The sequence below is a fragment of the Amphiprion ocellaris genome, chromosome 23 (assembly GCF_022539595.1).
Source record: "Amphiprion ocellaris isolate individual 3 ecotype Okinawa chromosome 23, ASM2253959v1, whole genome shotgun sequence".
Taxonomy (NCBI): domain Eukaryota; kingdom Metazoa; phylum Chordata; class Actinopteri; family Pomacentridae; genus Amphiprion; species Amphiprion ocellaris.
Genome location: NC_072788.1, coordinates 24,791,672 through 24,810,733, shown reverse-complemented (window position 1 = coordinate 24,810,733; position 19,062 = coordinate 24,791,672). Strand labels below are relative to the sequence as shown.

Here is a 19,062-nt window from a genome sequence, read left to right as displayed (position 1 = left end):
GTCTCCTCTCCCTTTAGCTCTCTGTCAAACATATCATGAAAAAAGTAGTGTTTGCTTCATTCAACTTCAGCTGAAGTAGTTGGAAAGTAACTGAAATGTTGAATAAATGAACACAGAACATAAACGTGGATAACAAACCCTCATTGTCCGTCTGGTTTAGCTAAAACTAACTCAGACATGTTGACTATTAGCTGTGATAGACAGCATTAATGAGCACATTTTCAGTTGGACGTCCAAGTCTTCACGCTACGCAGCTCATATAATGCAGTTTTTAACCTGATTGGAGCTTTATGATGCTGTTTTATCAGAACCTACCACTGTGTTTTATGATCTGTCAGATGAGCACAACACAGTTGAATGTGATGAAGACAAACAGACGTCAAACAAATGGACTTAACTTCCAGCAGAAGCTCTTTTCTGCCTCTAGCTGCTGGAATCACTGACTTAGAATGAAATATTTGTTAGTAAAATGGTTGCAGGTCATTAGAGAAACAAAATAAAAACAGTTCAAAAGAAGAACTCTGTTCAGTGAAAGATTTATTTAATAAAATACAAGATTACTGAAGAAAACCTGAAGACAGTCGACACATGAAATCTGAAGAACAGCAAAAAGAGGTAAAACTAAAAACTGACTTTAACCTGTAGAAGACATTTTGTTCTGATTGTTTAAATGTTGTACATATTTCTGGTCTTTTCTTGTTTTATCTTCTGTTCATTACAACTTTACTAAAACAACAAACTTCATAAGTTTTCCCACAGAACTGAACATGAATTTAATGAGATAAAAATACAAAATGGACATTTGAAAACAAGATTTTGAAAATACAAGAAAATAAAAATGCAGAAAAATAGTGTTCAATTTGATCTTTATTAAATAAAACAAAGGCTCACTTTGATTAATGCAGAAAGAAAAAAACATTTTCACATTCATTCACATTACAGCAGTGTGAAGGTCTCTCCATTGTTGCTGATGATGTTGATCTGCAGTTTGTCTTCAGGCCTCCACTTGTTTAGTTCTGACCACTCCAGATTAACATCATCAGGACGTGTCGTGTAAAAGCCTGGGCGGCATATCTGTAAATGTAGTAAATGCAACAGTCACAGATCTAAAAACACAATAATTATGGGAAAGACAGAAGTAAAATTAGAAAAAAACAGTGAAAATATAACATAAAGTGAAAAGTTCAGACTCACAGAAAGAATCTCTCCAGCCTGAAGTTTTACTGACTCCTTAAATGTGCACATGGCTTTTTCTCTGTCATTAATCTGTAGTTTTAACTCCCAGCCTCCCAGTTTTATCTCCTGCAGGAGGAAAATTAGACACCAAAGGTAGAAAAACTAAATAATCTCCAGTGTGTTACATTCATAGTGTCCACAAATCAAATTATGACCTCTTTACATGTTGACCTACAAGACAAAATGCACTCTGATGTTAACAGCATTAGCTGTTATTTAATGGACCATTTAGAATATCTGTGGATATACTTGATCATCATATAGATATAAAACTTACTGTACATGTTTACACAGTATTCAGAAGGTTCATCTGTATGTAAACATCATTACCTCAGAGGAAATGTTCTTCAGACGGATGAAGCAGCCCTCTTCATTGACTTCTTCTACAGTTATGGGTCCTGCCAGCTTCAGCTGAGAAACAACACACAGGTCAGTTATTCAGGTGTGGAGGCAGGAAGTCAATCATTGTTTCATGGTTTTGCAACGCAGCCCAGATTTATTTATTTTTTTTACAGATTCTGGTGAAAGCAAATGGTTTTAAGTTTAAATGAAATGTGGAATGAAATGATTCTGATTAAATCTGAATTTTAAGCTCAGATTTGGATCATTTTTCTGACAGATTGGATGTGACACATGGATAGTTCAAGGACTGTTGGAAACTGGAAAACTTGAAGGTTCTTTCTGGATTTTACAGCTTCTAGCTAAAAATGTATTATTATTTTTTAATAACATGTATTTAAAACCCACCAGCAGCTTCTGGGGTTCAGAACGTGAACCTAAACTGAAAAGTGAAGAACTCAAAGTGGGATTCCTCAAAAGGATCTGATGCAACAGAAACATTTCCTTAAAAAGTATCAATAAATGAAGAGTTTCTCAAATCTTCTCTCACTGGACGATCAAGTTCATGTCATTGAATCAATGAACTCACAAGAATTAACTGATTTCTTGTTTCTAATTCATTGGAAGATGTGACTAAACTTCTGGTCATTCAAAAGGTTTAGTTCAGATTAAACGTCTAATAGTCTTATAATAGTCTGATATTTATATGAACATTAAACCTGGCTGGTCAGTAACACATTAACACAAGAGGAATGTGATCACATTAAACTTTGCTGCAGTCAAACTTGACTTCAGTCTCAGTTATTAAACATTTAAATGAGTTTTTCTGGATATTTGAAGTTGTCTTGTTCCCAACAACAAGTCAGTTTGATCTGAAAAGAGACAGAAGAGAGATGACAGCAGATAAACCTCCTGGTTCATGTTCTGGAGTTCTGTCTTCAGGTTTCCAACAGTCTCCATCCACTTCTGCTTCTCATCCTGGAGCTTCTCTAACTGGAGACAGAATAAAAAGAGAATTTCTGTATTGAAGCACAGATACACATGACATGATTTCTGGAAAGATTCCTTCTTCTGATTGGTTGGAGACTCATTAAAAGCATGTTCATGGAACATAATTGAGTTCTGCTTAAATCTCTGTTTCTGGAGGTTTACATGGTGACTTCTTCTGTGTGTTTGTCACATTATTTGACTTTCAGACTGATGGATGTTGATGTTTCTTTATAGCAGAAAGTAACAGTGAACAAAACTGGACTGTTGAAGTTTATTCTGTGTTCAAGATCATTTAGATTTATGCTGAAATTTAACTCAGTTCATAGACACCAGTCAGTTTCAGTGTTAATAGTTTCCATGAATCTGACATTTTGATCTGATTCTGTAGAAAGTTAATAACGTTTCATTGATCTGATAAACAGTGAACTAGTTAACTTTCCTGCTAGAACTTTACATTACAGTCAGTTCAGTAGAAACATCAGTCATGTGATTGAAAAAGGTTCTGATGGTGGAATCACCTCTTCCAGTTGATTCTTCACATCACTCCCAGTAGGATCAGAGTTGGTACCAAAGTTCATTCCATCCAGCTGCAAATGAAGAAACACATGCTCTGTTTTAGATTCTGATTTTAAAGAAGAATGTTCACCTTAGAAGGAACTGGTTTAAAACTTGTTCCACTTTGTCTGGGAACTAGTTTCATCTTTTTCACCAAACATGAAAAATAAAATCAGAATTAGAGATCACAGTGGAACTGAAGCTGAATCTGAAAACATCTGTTTGTTGTCTTGTTCTTATGGATATTTGAAGTTGTTTTGGTCTCAACAACAGACCAGTATTATATGAAAAGAGAAGAGATGAGAGCAGATCAATGATTTGAGAGAAAATATTAACCTCCTTGTTCATGTTCTGGATCACTGTCTTCAGTTTTCTCTCAGTCTCCATCAACCTCAGCTTCTCATCCAACAAGCTTTCCTTGGTCTCCATCAGCTTCTCCTTCTCACCCTGGACCTGGAGACAAGAGAGACACAAACCAGTATATTAATCTGAACACATCTGTACATGACATCAATGTGTGACTTCTGATTGGTTGGAGACTCATTAAAAGCATGTTCATGGAACATAGTTGAGTTCTGCTTAAATCTCTGTTTCTGGAGGTTTAGATGGTGAGTAAGTTCTCCTCTGAACCAGCTGCTTGGAACATTCACTTTATCACCTTATTTTAATTCAGGTAACTCTGTCTCTCAACAATGATGTTCATATTTAACTAAACTACATGTTTGATTCTCACTAATACGTTTCTAATCAACATCTTTTCTTTTATTTCTTGTCAACCTGGTAACAGAGAAAATGGAGGAAAGTCTTCAAACATGTTTTCAAAGGTTCATATTTTAACCCAAATCATGGTGTTTTTCTAACTGCATAGTTCTGGTTGCAGAAATTTAACCAAGCAGTGAATGAAACTGAAACCAAAGTGTCAGAATAAAGGTTCCACATGGAACATGAATCCTGGTCTCCTGGATGAAAGTCCTGTTTCTGTTTTATGTCTTCTTCAGGAAACTTTGTGGTTCTTTCAAACTCTAAACTTTTCCTACAACGTCACAGTCTGAGAATTCTAGTGAGAAAATAGATTTGTGTGAAAAATGAGAATGTAGTTTAGTGGTTTAGGAAGATAATTGTTGCTTTCAGAATGATGGATGTTTCTGCAGTGGAAGTGACACCACAATGTTTCCAACCTTTACTTCCTTTTACTGACCTTCACTCATTGATTTATGCTCAAATTTAAAGTGGATATTTAGAAAATCATTGTTTCTGTTCAAAGTTAATTTCATTTCATTTATTTTATCAACATTACATCATGGTGAGACAGAGTTCAGTGGACATGTCAGTTATTTGATTAAAAAAGATGATGATGGTGAGATTTACCTTCATCAGACGACTGTTCAGGGTCTCATTTTTCTGTTTCTCCTGTTGGAGCTGATTCTTGATATCATCATATTCTTTCTTCTTCTAAGGAGTGAAAACAGACATGAAGAAGTTCCAGATGTGAGAAATGTTCATTGATTTACTGTTTTATAACACTGTGGTTCAATGACAGAACAAAGGATGGAGAAGAAGATCCTCAATAGACAGAACAAAATAAAACTAAAGAGACAATAACAGAAGACATCCTGATCTACAAACTCAACTAAATGAAATTTAATTTGAGATAATGAGTTAAACTTGTTAGTTTCCAGCTTTTCCTCCAGAATCTACAGTTCAGTCTCCATCTTGTGTTTTTCATCCAGAAGCTGCTGTTTCTTTACATTCAACCATTAACTTCTTTTTCCTGCTTCTTTGACTCCTGCTCTTTAGTTACTGATCATCTGTTCAGGTTCACACTCTTTGGTTACAACAAATATGTCGTTATTAAATAGAAACCTGTGAGTTTCTATTTAATAGAAACTTTCTTTTATCTCCACTGAAGTTTGCTGAAGCTGTTCTTTCTGTTTCTGTATTGAACCACTTTCTCTGTTCATTGATAAACTCCATCTGTTTTTTCTTCTCCACTGTCCAGATTCTTTACTTGTCTTCCTGTCAGAGCTTGAATACTGACGTCTGATCTGCTTTAGAGAAACAAACCTTCTTCCTTTATTCCATAATTGTTTGTTTACATCAAACTTGACTTTACTTTCTGCAATCACCTGATCTTGGTGTATTTCTTCATCTACCAGCAGTGAAACTTCTGTTTCTGTACTTACTCGTTTAACTGTCCTTTCCAAAGTCTTCATTTTCCCTTTGAGGAAATAAAATCATCAGTGTTTAAAGATAGAAAGAACAATAATCTAGACTGTGGTATATAATAAAATGAAACCTCTCATATCACAGTTTCCATTAAAGCATCAATACATTGTAAAGGTCAAGAGTTTTATCTTAACTTGACTTACTTTTTTGTCTTCCTGTACGAACAAAAAGAACAACTGCTAGAATTAACAGGATGATGGCAGCAGCCAAACCAACCATGATGGAGATGTAACTGGACTGGGACATAAAGAAATCACCTGAAATGATAAAACATGAAATAATGAGGCATTTAATATCAACTGAACTGCAGATTTTGTCAAGTTGAAAACAAACTACCTGGAACATGAATCCATGTCTGTCTGCTCTGGCTGAGGGGAACTTATTCTGCCAAATTACATTTGTTTGTCATGTATCACTAATTAACATCTCTTTGTCATGTATTTTAATGCTTCATTTGTTCTTCTTTTCAGTCAATCAGTCATATGCATTTAAAACCAAACCACGATTTTTCTCCCAAACCCTGAACAAGTAGATTTGATGATTAAACTAAACCAAGTTTCTAGTACGTAAAAATTATCTGATGAAGTGTGATAATTTTTAAACATTTAACTTCATAGCTGTTGATTTCTTTTCCAAAACTGCATCAAAAAGTTAGGCCAAACCGTAAGTTGGAACATGGACTATGGTTTTTTTGACAAAAGTCTTTAAAGCTCTTTTATGCCTCCATTTACCAGTCTTACCTCTTAACTTGGACTTTCTGGTCGCCTTTTCCTCCTTTAACATTACAGGTCAGAAATTACATTGAAAAAACTTTATTTAGAATACAGTTTAGTTGTAAAGGAATGTAATGTTGTGGAGACTGGGTTGCTTGAAGAAGTATGAGGGGAGTAAAGGTCAACAGCAGGACTTTCAACATGGAAACTGAGTTTACATCCCACGTGGGACTATTGTGCTTGGACTTATTTGTAATGTTCACTAGTTTGATTAGATTTAGGCACCAAAACTACTCAGGTTCAGGAAAATATCACTTTCACAACAAAACCTACTAATTAGAAGCTTGGTTGACTTTACACACCAAAACTGTTTGCTTAGGTTGAGGAAATTTTAACGGTTTGGTTTAAAATACGTTTTTGAACATGTTTGAAGGTTTCCTCAATTTGAGTTACCTGGTTGCTGAATCCTGCCTCATCCAACATATGAACATTAAAGCAATGAAATAAATGTCGAAAACGTGCTTGTTAAAGTTTCAAGGCTTCTTGGATAAACTCTGTTAAAGTGATTGTTGGCTTCCTTGAACAGAACTTTCTCATTTTATCAGTTTGGTTGAACAGCTAACGCCATCCAGAATCCTGCTAGTTTTCAGTTATTGAGGCCTCCAGGCTCCTGGAAACTATTCAGAAATGGTTTATATCCTCTTCTCTGATCTTTACCTCAGCATGGTTTGATCAACAACAGAAACTTCCTTCAACTTAAACTATGTCCAGTCAGTTCAGTTTTCCACAGTAGAGTCCAGTCAAGTTCTAGATTCATCTGAAGGATGATTTAAAACTGACTGCAATCTGGAGCCACAACAGAGTCAGAATTATTTTGTAAATGAGAGACTTGAGTGTTTGAAACTATAAAATATTTATACCAAAAAGGTGAAAATGTGTTTCCAGTAAGCGTAGATTGATGAGAAAGAGAAAACAGTACATCTTCTAAGATGACTGTATGAATCTGTAAACTACATATGTAGAGAATCTAGTCTGAAGGAAATCTGAATTAACCAAAATAATTATTTTGAAATTCACAAAAACCTATTTTATCATTGACAAATGGCACATGTGAAACTTCTGGTGCTATCAAGTAATTTTGGATTGTAAAATGCTGGTGCTGTGATGCCTTTGTACCATTTTCCTGCAGAGGAGGAGTTTCAGCGATGCGAGTTCTGTTTTATTTGATCTGATCAAAACAATGGACACCACCTCCACAGAGATGATGACGTGGATTAGAAAGAAACAACCAACCTGAGAAACAACTGCTGGAATGTGGATAAACCAGTTAACTGACTGTAAAATCTCTCACTCCGTCTGACCTGCACTCATAAACAAACCCTAAAACTGGAGCAGTGACTCATTCCTACAGTCTTTATTCTAATCATACACAGAAATATGTTTAGAAAACCTGACAAACCCCAATTATCTGAGTCTTGAATTTTCAGTATTAACTCACCAACAACCAGTTCAACAGTAGCTCCTTGACCCAGTGCAGGAATGAAGCATCTGTATTTTCCTTTATCAGACAGTTTCACTTTGGAGAGTTTCAGTGAAACGTCTCCAAACTTCAGTTCACTAAATAACAATGACGTTCTTCCTTTATAAGCAGGATGTTTGGAACTTTCCAGTTCCTCTTTATCCCACCACACATAGACATACGAAGGGTCTAGATCTTCTCTGGACCACTCTATGGACATTGCTGAAGCATCCACGGCAGGTTCCAGTCGACACGACAAAAGAACGTCACCACCAACCGTTGCCAGGACCTGCTGAGATGGATCAACCACCTGCGAAAGACCTGGAGGAAAGCAGGTTGGAATTTTACAGCTTTGAAAGGGAGACGTGAGGAAACATCTTATAGACGAATGTTCTAAAATATGTTCCATCAACAAAAAGGCAACTAGTATCCATTTGTTACTGAGCAGATTCCATATTTAATCATCTTTGTATTTAAATGTACATTTTGATGGTGTGTGTCGGTTACCTGAACAGTTTGGTGTTAGAAGAAGGAAAACTAAAGCTGTGAAGGAACCGAGCTGAATCCATGGTTTAGACGAAGCATCATGAAGTTCTGAAAACTGAAATAAATCACATGTTAAATGTACTGAGAACATACTGATTGGACATATCATTGTACATATGAGCAACATAAGTCATCCACCAATCAGATTCTAGATCATCAAAGATCTCCAACATCTGGATCAGATAAAACACTTGAACTTTCCAGATCTTGAAGACACTAATTGTAGAATCTGAGTTCATGACCAGTGATGTCACATTTAAATTACCTTATTTTTATTCTTATTTCATATCGATCAATGCTCTTAAAGGTGTGTTATATAATATCAGAATGTAAGTTTACTGTAAGTTTTAGTTGGATAGCTTTTGGAACTGTTGATATTCTAAAAGAACATCTATTTAAATGCAATAAATTCAACATTAAAAAAGTAAAATGTCAGGTTTAGGGTTAAAGTTGCTGTTTTTTAACACAACATTGTGTGAAATGACAACAACTTGTATATCTAAGAAAGTGATGATTTCCCTTTGATTAAAGCTATAAAAAGCTTTGCAGTAAGATGTAATTTAAAGTGAAATGTAGTCGACCTAGCCGTGTCATGGCTGCAACCGTTTCCTCGTCTCTGAAACCAGTCAGACAAGAGTTTTTCTAACTTGGATCCACCCTATTAATGACATGATTTGTTTTATTGTCAGATCACTAGATCAACAGGTCAGATCAGGTGAAGTATGAACTTATAAAAACAGAAACTCTGTCAGGTTTACCGCCTGCTGTGACAATTTAAAGATAACACAAGCTATCACAGTTCATTAAATGATGCAGAATGTCACTACTTTTGAATATTTTGTTGTTTTCAGGCCGAGACAAAACCAAAAAAACGCTTCTAAATATAGTAGTTCAACATGTTGGAGAAGGGTTTGTCCTCAGATGAATTCTCATCATATCATGACTGAAATCTCATGTATGTAAACCAAGATGTGTTGAGAAAAGAACAGAGACATTACATCCTTCTGTACTAAAGCTATTATTACATTTATCAACCCTCTGAGCCCCAAAACCTGCTGACAGGTTTGAAAGGAATGTTATCTGTTAAAAATCATCACAACATTTATTAACCAGAAACTGTAAACACAGAAAAAAAAACTGTGAAATTTGAAGTTGTTCAAAGCGACTCTGACAGGTAAAGTAACCAAATTCAAGATCAGAACGATATTTAATCAAAATCACTTTATTCCACGTCTCATTTAAAAAATCAACAATGATAAGTATTTTGCACAAGAGCCTTTTTTTCTTTTTTAAATAATAAAAAATGCTGCACATCTGATTCTCCATGACTGAACCAGCTGCAACCAACAGTGAAATATTCAGAAAGTCTTTGGCTAAACTGCAGACAGCATTTAAAAATTCAGCTCTGCAGAATCTTGCATAAACGTGGATCTAAATTCTGGTTTTACTTTTATTTGACTTATGCATCATTGCTTTTTTAAAAAGCAAACTCGTGTATAAAATGCACTGAATCCCATTTGATTAAAGCTATATAAAGCATTGCTGGATGGTTTAAATTAAATTACACCCAGAACATACATGCTGACACCTAGATATACATTGATTCTGTATTATAACTAATATTTAATTGATGATTCATGGAACACTGATCTAGAGGGTTGAAGTATTTACAGCAGCTGGTTTTTTATATTTAGATTCATATAAAGAGCAGCTTTCTCATTTCAATCTGACCAATCAGGTCAGCGCTCTACTCTTATTGGCAGAGTTAACAGCAAATAAACTGAATTTTCTTCAAATTCTTAAAACCACAAAGCCTTAATTCATAAATCCACACTCAGTCATCAACCCTGAACATCCAAACTGAACAAAACAATTGTGCTTCCTTCTGGACTCACCTTGATTCCGTTGAATTTCATCACACATCTGTTGTCCAATCAGGTTTGAGAGCCCGCCTGCTCATGGACCAATAAGAGAGCAGCTGCTGAGGCCTGATTCCTGTTTAAGCTGCAGGACAAGATGGCTGCCACGACTCTGACAGGTGATAATTTTCTGACGTCATTTCCTTTTAGTGATGGCAGGTGACGCCTCTGGAAGCGCTGAGGTTTTCCATACAACTGTGCTGAAAAAGATTCAAAGCTTCAAGGCTTTAGTGACATCTGGTGGACAACTGTAGCCATAGCAACCTCTCAGGAGCACGACTGAAGCACGGACACCGTTTCAATCCCATGGAAGCAATGAAAGTTCAGAAAACAGTGTGGTTGTTCATGTGTTTTGTTTTCAGTTGAACTAAACAATGACTATATCATCATTATGCATTGAAATAAATTATATTTGTTAGACTCTAAGAAGTACAACCAAGTTCTTTGTTAAGAGGAGTAAAACTAAACAAAAACTAATATACAGATGTAGTGGATGAGGAGAAAAGCCTCTATTAAAAATAAAATACAAAATCTGACACACCCCTTTAAAAAAACAAAACAAAACACAATAATAAGTTGTTATAGAGCTGTTTTGTCGGTTGTTTTCTTAAATTATATAGCGTCAAAATTATTGCTGTCATACCGTTTTCGTAACAGTAGGTGGCACTCAGGTTCCAGGACCAGTAAGTTCATCACCACTGAAGTTACTGTCATGTTAGTGGTAGAATAAAATGACGCTTCCAGCGGTCGCACACACATAATTGTGTCTGTTCCTTACTGCTCCACAGACATGTTTAACATGATGTTAATAAATCACTGAAATCTGAGCTGACATTTCACTGAGAGGTTGTTTTAAACATCCAGCTTAACTGGTGAACAAAATAAGTGCTAGAGGATGGAGTTTGAACATAGTTTGTGTCAAATGATTAATAAAGTATCTATCCATCTATCCATCTATCTAATTCATTTTCATAAATCAACACCTTCTTCATTAAGTCTCTGATCTCCTCCACCTCATTAGTGTCTACATCGAGGTTCTCCACAAACCTGGACAGTTTTGTTTCAAGACAAACTGAATCTATGTCCTTCCTTGACCTGTCAGGAAAACAGGATGGAGCCGGCAGTCTGGCGGCAGCGTAGGATGGAGCTGCTAGCATGCAGTGGAGACGGACGGAGCTGCTAGCATGCAGTGGAGACGGACGGAGCTGCTAGCATGCAGTGGAGACGGACAGAGCTGCTAGCATGCAGTGGAGACGGACAGAGCTGCTAGCATGCAGTGGAGACGGACGGAACAGCTAGCATGCAGTGGAGACGGACAGAGCTGCTAGCATGCAGCGGAGACAGAGCAGCTAGTATGCAGTGGAGACGGACGGAACTGCTAGCATGCAGTGGAGACAGAGCTGCTAGCATGCAGTGGAGACGGACGGACCTGCTAGCATGCAGTGGAGACGGACGGAGCAGCTAGCATGCAGTGGAGACAGAGCAGCTAGCATGCAGTGGAGACGGAGCTGCTAGTATGCAGTGGAGACAGACGGAGCTGCTAGCATGCAGTGGAGACGGACGGAGCTCCTAGCATGCAGTGGAGACGGACGGAGCTGCTAGCATGCAGTGGAGACGGACGGAGCTGCTAGCATGCAGTGGAGACGGACGGAGCTGCTAGCATGCAGTGGAGACGGACGGAGCTGCTAGCATGCAGTGGAGACGGACGGAGCTGCTAGCATGCAGTGGAGACGGACGGAACAGCTAGCATGCAGTGGAGACGGACGGAGCTGCTAGCATGCAGTGGAGACGGACGGAGCTGCTAGCATGCAGCGGAGACAGAGCAGCTAGTATGCAGTGGAGACGGACGGAACTGCTAGCATGCAGTGGAGACGGAGCTGCTAGCATGCAGTGGAGACGGACGGACCTGCTAGCAAGCAGTGGAGACAGACGGAGCAGCTAGCATGCAGTGGAGACAGAGCAGCTAGCATGCAGTGGAGACGGAGCTGCTAGTATGCAGTGGAGACGGACGGAACTGCTAGCATGCAGTGGAGACGGAGCTGCTAGCATGCAGTGGAGACGGACGGACCTGCTAGCATGCAGTGGAGACGGACGGAGCAGCTAGCATGCAGTGGAGACAGAGCAGCTGGCATGCAGTGGAGACGGACGGACCTGCTAGCATGCAGTGGAGACGGACGGAGCAGCTGGCATGCAGTGGAGACAGAGCAGCTGGCATGCAGTGGAGACGGAGCTGCTAGTATGCAGTGGAGATGGACGGAGCTCCGAGCATGCAGTGGAGACGGACGGAGCTGCTAGCATGCAGTGGAGACGGACGGAGCTGCTAGCATGCAGTGGAGACGGACGGAGCTGCTAGCATGCAGTGGAGACGGACGGAACAGCTAGCATGCAGTGGAGACGGACGGAGCTGCTAGCATGCAGCGGAGACAGAGCAGCTAGTATGCAGTGGAGACGGACGGAACTGCTAGCATGCAGTGGAGACGGAGCTGCTAGCATGCAGTGGAGACGGACGGACCTGCTAGCATGCAGTGGAGACGGATGGAGCAGCTAGCATGCAGTGGAGACAGAGCAGCTAGCATGCAGTGGAGACGGAGCTGCTAGTATGCAGTGGAGACAGACGGAGCTGCTAGCATGCAGTGGAGACGGACGGAGCTGCTAGCATGCAGTGGAGACGGACGGAGCTGCTAGCATGCAGTGGAGACGGACGGAGCAGCTAGCATGCAGTGGAGACGGACAGAGCTGCTAGCATGCAGTGGAGACGGACGGAGCTGCTAGCATGCAGTGGAGACGGACGGAGCTGCTAGCATGCAGCGGAGACAGAGCAGCTAGTATGCAGTGGAGACGGACGGAACTGCTAGCATGCAGTGGAGACGGAGCTGCTAGCATGCAGCGGAGACGGACGGAGCTGCTAGCATGCAGCGGAGACGGAGCTGCTAGCATGCAGTGGAGACGGACGGAGCTGCTAGCATGCAGTGGAGACAGAGCAGCTAGCATTCAGCGGAGACGGAGCTGCTAGCATGCAGTGGAGACGGACGGAGCTGCTAGCATGCAGTGGAGACAGAGCAGCTAGCATTCAGCGGAGACGGAGCTGCTAGCATGCAGTGGAGACGGACGGAGCTGCTAGTATGCAGTGGAGACGGAGCTGCTCGTATGCAGTGGAGACGGACGGAGCAGCTAGCATGCAGCGGGACGACAGCAGGGATCAGTGGCGGGGCCGAGGCAGGGACAGAGGGGGGAAGCTCCGGGAACAGGCCAGGCTGGACCCGGAGCTGAGGCAGAGCGGCTGGTGGAGAACCAGCAGGAACAATGATCCAGCAGCAACTGGTGGCGGGAGTCCAGCTTTAAATGCTGCTGATCACTGATTGAACCCAGCTGCAGTGAGAGAGCAGCTGGATTCAATCAGCCAGGACTGTCTGCTGATCCAGGTGTAGCACAGAGGAGGGAGGGAACATGACATCATGTAGCAGCTCAGCTGGTTCAGAAGAAGGTTGAGAAAGAGTTGTGGGTTTAATGTATGACTGGATATTTAGATAAAGATTCAGATTAAACTGAAAAGCCACATTTGAATTTAAAAGGATACAGCTGGTGATAATTTTTGTATTTCTCAGAAAAATGTATTGAAAACAAAACCAGTATAATGAACACAAATCATTACGATGATTACAGTTGCAAATATAGTTTTGACATAAAGAACAGATACAAGTCAGCTACAAATCTGTAATTTAAAAACCACACAATGAAGAATATTCACTTGGTTCTTGTTGTGGAAGGTCAGTGAAGTGGAGGCAGATCCAGAGACACACTGGAGACTTAGATGATTTAGGTTGTGAGTAAAGTTTCCTGATATCAGGAGAAGTGACACCAACAGAGCAGCAGTTCATGCAAGCAATGCCAGCATCAGTTCTGAGGATTCTCTCTGATCTTTGGGTTTAGATTGTAGTTGGTAGAAGATCAGGTTTAGATTACAGACCAACATGGAGACAACTAGTCTGCTTAGTCACATCACAATAGACAATATCTGACCTCCTGCAGTGTCTAAAGTCTGTCTAAAGGCCATTATGACCTCAGAAAGGGGAAAGAGTCATTTTTCCTTCACGACTCTCATGACCTCAGAGATTTTCTTACAAAGCTGCAATATTAAATCCTAATACATCACACATCACTCTGAAATATCCAACAACATTCTATATAAATGAATCCAGCTTTACAGGGAGATGCTGATGTCTCTGCAGTTCATTACAACATTTTCACATGAGAAAGTTTTCAGAGTTTAAAAGTGTAGATTTTTACATGTATGTTGCATAAAATCACCTGTAAATCTGTCCTACGATTCATTTATCAACACAGCAACAGGATGAATAAGATATTTGTACAGTTTAATGAACAATTTACTCTGCTCTACTTCTAAACACTAAATGTCTCACATGACAGTTTGATATTTATTAGTTGCCTCTAACATGTCAACCTAAAACATAAACCTTCAAAGTAAAACAAATGGAAAGATATCCTGTAAATCCAGTTTACAGTTCATCCTTCTCTTCCTGGAAGATGGTGTTGTCAGGCTTCTTGATCCATCTAAGTTTGAAACCTGCTTTGATCCCTTTCTCTTTCATCTTCTTCTCCAGCTGAAAAACAAGTTCATTAGCAGAAAGAAAAGATTTTTCTTTTGTTGTTGTTGTTCTTACAGATTTATGTCCCCTTAAATTTAAATGTTAACATGAAACTATCTCGTCTCACACTGACCAGTTTCAGGATGGCCTCCATCACAGCAGGGTCATTCAGGTCCATTGTGGATTTCAGAGCCTTCAGCTTGATCCAAAGCTGCTGCTGTTTTTCTGGACAAAATGGAAATACAGATTCAATGAAAAAGAGACTTGAGTGTCAGTGGAACACAGTCAGTGTGAGTTTGTTTGAAGACAACTCACCATAGTGACACATGAAAGGAAGTTTTTGGTCACAATGATCTTCAACCCACTTTCCAGCATCAGCAGCACCGATCAAACTGGTAGCACAGTCTCCAGCGTTAGCTAATGGGCGTCCTGTCAGCCAGTTTTTGAATTCTTGCTCTGTGCCATCAGACCAAGAGGGCCAGGTTCTTCTGTACAGGCCAACAAAAGCAAACACATTTCCTGTTACAGCCTGCTGGACCCGTGTCTTCTCTTCTGCATTCCTCGTGGAGGCCAGGTCTGTGTGGAACTTCCTGCAGTAGCTCTGAGCTTCTTCCCACGTCAGGTTCCTCCAGGACTTATAGACGTATCTTGGAGGAGAAGAAGCTGGCAAGAATTTTGAAAGTTCAGTCAGATTAATTTGGACACTAAAGCAATTTATTCTGATCAACAGTTTTAAAAAGTCCAATATGCATGAAATGAAATTAAGAAAAGTTTCAGATCTTCACATCTGAGTTACATCTTTGCAAGACAAAAAAAACAGTCAAAGCTGCCGTTCATTTCCTGTTTTGGGGCCTGAACACACACTTGAAGGAATAATTATACCACAATCTGGAAAATGCACCACAAGTTATTGGATCACAGAAACCAAAGCAAGTAACGTTTTACTCACTGTTTGAATTGTCATAGCAGACAAAAGGGCGACGGAAGGAGCATGACGTATCATACAGTTCACCTCCATATACAGTGCTGCATAGCTTCCACTTTGCTCTGCCATTATCTGGTTGACCAGCTTTCCACCTGATATAGGGCTCATTGTTGGTTCCATAGTAGCCATCATCTCTCATCGACCACGTCCAGCTCCTAGATTTGTCATACAGACCAATCCATACTCTTCCACTGTAGCCACTGCCAGCAGCTGCAATCAGTTGAGCCACGTCTTCCATGTTGTCCACAGTAGCCAGGTCAGTGAACTTTTCTCTGCAGTGCTGTTGGGCTTCACCCCAAGTCTTCAGTTCATCAATGAATTGGTATTGATGAAGGCATGAACAGAGCCCTGAAAAAGACACATTTATCACCCTGAACAACATGACAATTTGTAGCAGTGACTGTTTCTCTGTGCTGCAGCAAACAAGTCATTCACATTAAGGTTTAAGGTTTGTTGTTTTGGATAAAATAAGCACTTTAACCTTTGACTTTAGGTTAAAATGACTTGTTTGTGAAGGTCAGAACTGTCATTGTTCTGATGTCAACAAGTCAAATGATCACATAAGTATCACATAAAAGCAAAAATGAGACAGATGTGGATCAAACACACCCACAGGTTGGACACCAATGACTGCTGTGGACTGAAAATGCTCATATATGAAACAAACGTGCCATATTTCCATCATCCACGTTTGAGGTTTGCTCTCTTTATTACACCATTTCATTCTCCTGAAATGTTTGATTGCTAGAAACATGCATTCATTCACATTTTCTTTTTAGAGTCTTCTTAAAATTGTCTATATTTCGATGTATCACATGGTTAAAGTTAGTAAAATGATCGGGTTGGTAGGAGACAGATTCTTCACGCAACATGTTAGAAATCCAACAGTTGCTTGAAAAGTCCATGGAAAGAATGATGTCAAAAATCTGATGTTTTACAAATGAGAATTTGTTTTGTCACAGTGTGTGATGACAGAATTACAGTTTCATTGTATTTAAATGCTCCAAAAATATAATTATTTTACAAACATTTGCAGTTATTTTCACAGTTTTTTGCAGCTGTTAAAAGTTAAAACATTCCACCATTTTTAAACATATTTTTGTGTGTAGCAGAACAACTTTTACCATGACTCATTCACATGCAAACTGACCTGATAAAAGGACGATGCACAGCAAGGCCTCATTAACACCTGAGGATAAAACACATTCATCAGAACATGTCAATACATGCAGGCATTCTGAAGTTAGACAAGATGTTGTTTGTTTCTTAATTTGCAAGAAAAATAATATCTGGGTCTGATCTGCTGGCCTATTGTATGCACTGAAGAGACTAAAATCCATTGTCTTCTGCTTTTCTCATGTTTTTAAACATATTTCTTACCTGGTCTGCAGGCTGGTGACATCTCCAAACTCTCCACTTCTTGTCTCTTTATCTAAATCTCAGAATTTTAACGATTGCTCAGATTACAGTTGCAGTGATGCCTTCTTGTTTCCTCTTTCCTCCCTCTTCTCATTTGTCTTGGACTTGCTTCTTGCTCTTAAAACAAATTTTACTCCCTTGATTTGCAAAGCAATGAGTATCTCTTCTGCTGACAGCAGTAATGAGATCCACCTGCCCCATGTCATGGTATTTAGTTATTTGTTAAAGAAATAGCTTCTTATCTAAGGATGATGCATGTATGGATTATTAAACAACGTGCCCTGATTTATGGGTAAAAGTCTCCCTACCCATTCCACAGAGGAGCAAGATATGATTTATGTCTTGTGTCTCCAGCTGCATCTTCCTGAAGTTTGGCATCATATTGTGTCTCTTTATAGACGTTTTACATCCTTTTATGGTGATTTCCATGCAATTTTGTTCATTTTTTTCACACTTATATGTGACCATTTGTATTTAATTCTTGTCGTTTTGTGTCAGATTTTGGTCATTTTGCTTCTATTTGTTGACATTGTGTCTCTTTGTGGACATATTTGTCCATTCCATCTGACTGCTTGTTGTCTGTCTCATTCTGCGATGTACATTGTAATGGGCCAGTGCCCAGTAGATGTGTTCAATCATCGGTCCATGTACATTAGTGTACAGGATGTAGAGGAAAGAGGTGAGAACACATCCTGTAGTCTGTCTTTTAAATAGGTGGTGACATTGAGGTGTTGGAGCTTTTTTATGACCAGGAGATGATGGTATTGAATACTGAACTGAAGTCAGTGAGATGGATTCTCACAGATTTACCAGGCGATTGTAGGAGAGGACTTGGAGGCCAACAACAGCAACTAGTGGTGGTAATGAAAATGTTCCACATTATGTCGTCTTTCTTCACAGAGCACATTTAAATAGTCGTCCAACCACAGTTCTGGAAAACGTTACATGGCAGAAAGTGGTACAAATGAAGGTAACTGTGATAGTTGTGCAACAAAAAGGCCACTTCAGGTCACAGACTGTGGTTCCATGCTTTGTTGATCAATGCAAACCAGATGTAAAGCTACCTGTCCTCACCTGCTGCAACCAGTTTGCAACCAGTCTAACATGTGGTTCGCTGTTGGGATATGTGAGGAGACAACACATACATGAAAAATGAGTCCAAGACAAACATTATGGATGTAGATTCCACAAGGCTCTTCATCAGTCGCTGAGGCAATGCTGGAATATAAACATGTTTTCTGAACCAGTGGTTTCAACATTTTTTAGCACTGACCCTCAAAATAACAGATTTGTGACTCCCACCATCTCTGGAGAAGAAACATGCTAACATTGTGCACACATGGACGAACAGGCCGATCCAAACACTCCAAATGTAATGACAAAACAACAGAACAAAACAGGCTGTTTGGGAGTGACAGAGAGTGACAAATCTCTGTTATTTTGTGGAAACTGGACTTCCAGTTGGAACATCGTTGAAAATGGCTGCATGGTGAGAAAGCTCCCGACAGAACCGAAATAGTTAGAGAATTACCCCGATACAAATTGAAGAAATACATGAGATAAATGGCGTAAGGAAAGGGGACATGAAGTCTATCAACACACCGAGTAATACAAACCAGCAGAGGTGAGCAAGAGATTAGAGACGCAGCGACACAAACGATTAGTGGCTAAAGCTAACTAGCAACAAACCAGACAGAAAACGTAAGCCCCCCGTGAAGAAATGGCTGAACTGGAAGTCATCTTCTGGGAGTTAAGAGGTTTTCGCCAAGAAAACAAAGAACAATTAGGGCAATTAAAGAAAAAATTGTAAAGGTGAATACCAGACTGGACGAAGTGGAAGGATGAATTGAGAAAGAGGAGGAGAGGATTCAAAACACAGAAAATGTTGCGACGGAGATGCTAAAGCTACACTTAAAGCTAGAGGATAACCTAATGATCTTGGAGAGTCGCTCCAGACCAGAAAATATACGAATCTACGGGGTGCCAGAGGGGGCTGAGAAGGACTCAA

At 39.7% G+C, this 19,062-nt stretch overlaps 2 protein-coding genes across 3 annotated transcripts; both read right to left on the bottom strand.

Annotated features, from left to right (window-relative positions):
* Positions 1-520: 520 nt before the first annotated feature.
* Positions 521-11,156, bottom strand: LOC111571213 (prelamin-A/C-like). 2 transcript variants are annotated; one of them, XM_055007513.1, is made up of 14 exons: positions 10,687-11,156; positions 10,020-10,243; positions 8,711-8,782; positions 8,086-8,180; positions 7,558-7,899; positions 5,490-5,603; positions 5,304-5,338; positions 4,489-4,572; positions 3,457-3,573; positions 3,084-3,152; positions 2,485-2,568; positions 1,567-1,647; positions 1,195-1,302; positions 521-1,074 (listed from the first exon to the last, which is right to left on the bottom strand). In XM_055007513.1, exons 3-14 carry the CDS (start codon positions 8,716-8,718, stop codon positions 937-939), a joined length of 1,275 nt encoding a protein of 424 aa, XP_054863488.1. In that variant the 5' UTR covers positions 8,719-8,782; positions 10,020-10,243; positions 10,687-11,156; the 3' UTR covers positions 521-936. The 2 variants fall into 2 exon arrangements, with proteins under 2 accessions (XP_054863488.1, XP_054863489.1); XM_055007514.1 differs by having other exon boundaries at positions 10,020-10,238.
* A 3,404-nt stretch (positions 11,157-14,560) lies between these two features.
* LOC118470574 (macrophage mannose receptor 1-like) lies at positions 14,561-17,037 on the bottom strand. Its single transcript, XM_055008042.1, has 6 exons — positions 17,016-17,037; positions 16,786-16,824; positions 15,600-15,983; positions 14,966-15,313; positions 14,778-14,875; positions 14,561-14,665 (listed from the first exon to the last, which is right to left on the bottom strand). Exons 1-6 carry the CDS (start codon positions 17,035-17,037, stop codon positions 14,561-14,563), a joined length of 996 nt encoding a protein of 331 aa, XP_054864017.1.
* Between the last annotated feature and the right edge of the window lie 2,025 nt (positions 17,038-19,062).

Coding starts and splice junctions, on each gene's coding strand:
- LOC118470574 (XM_055008042.1), bottom strand. CDS start 17,037: ATGTCACCAGCCTGCAGACCAG. Junction 14,876..14,965: donor TCCTTTCATGTGTCACTATG/GTGAGTTGTCTT, acceptor CATTTTGTCCAG/AAAAACAGCAGCAGCTTTGG. Junction 14,666..14,777: donor CCATCCTGAAACTGGTCAGT/GTGAGACGAGAT, acceptor CTTGTTTTTCAG/CTGGAGAAGAAGATGAAAGA.
- LOC111571213 (XM_055007513.1), bottom strand. Junction 7,900..8,085: donor TCTAACACCAAACTGTTCAG/GTAACCGACACA, acceptor GCTTTCCTCCAG/GTCTTTCGCAGGTGGTTGAT. Junction 3,153..3,456: donor TCCAGAACATGAACAAGGAG/GTTAATATTTTC, acceptor CTTCATTTGCAG/CTGGATGGAATGAACTTTGG.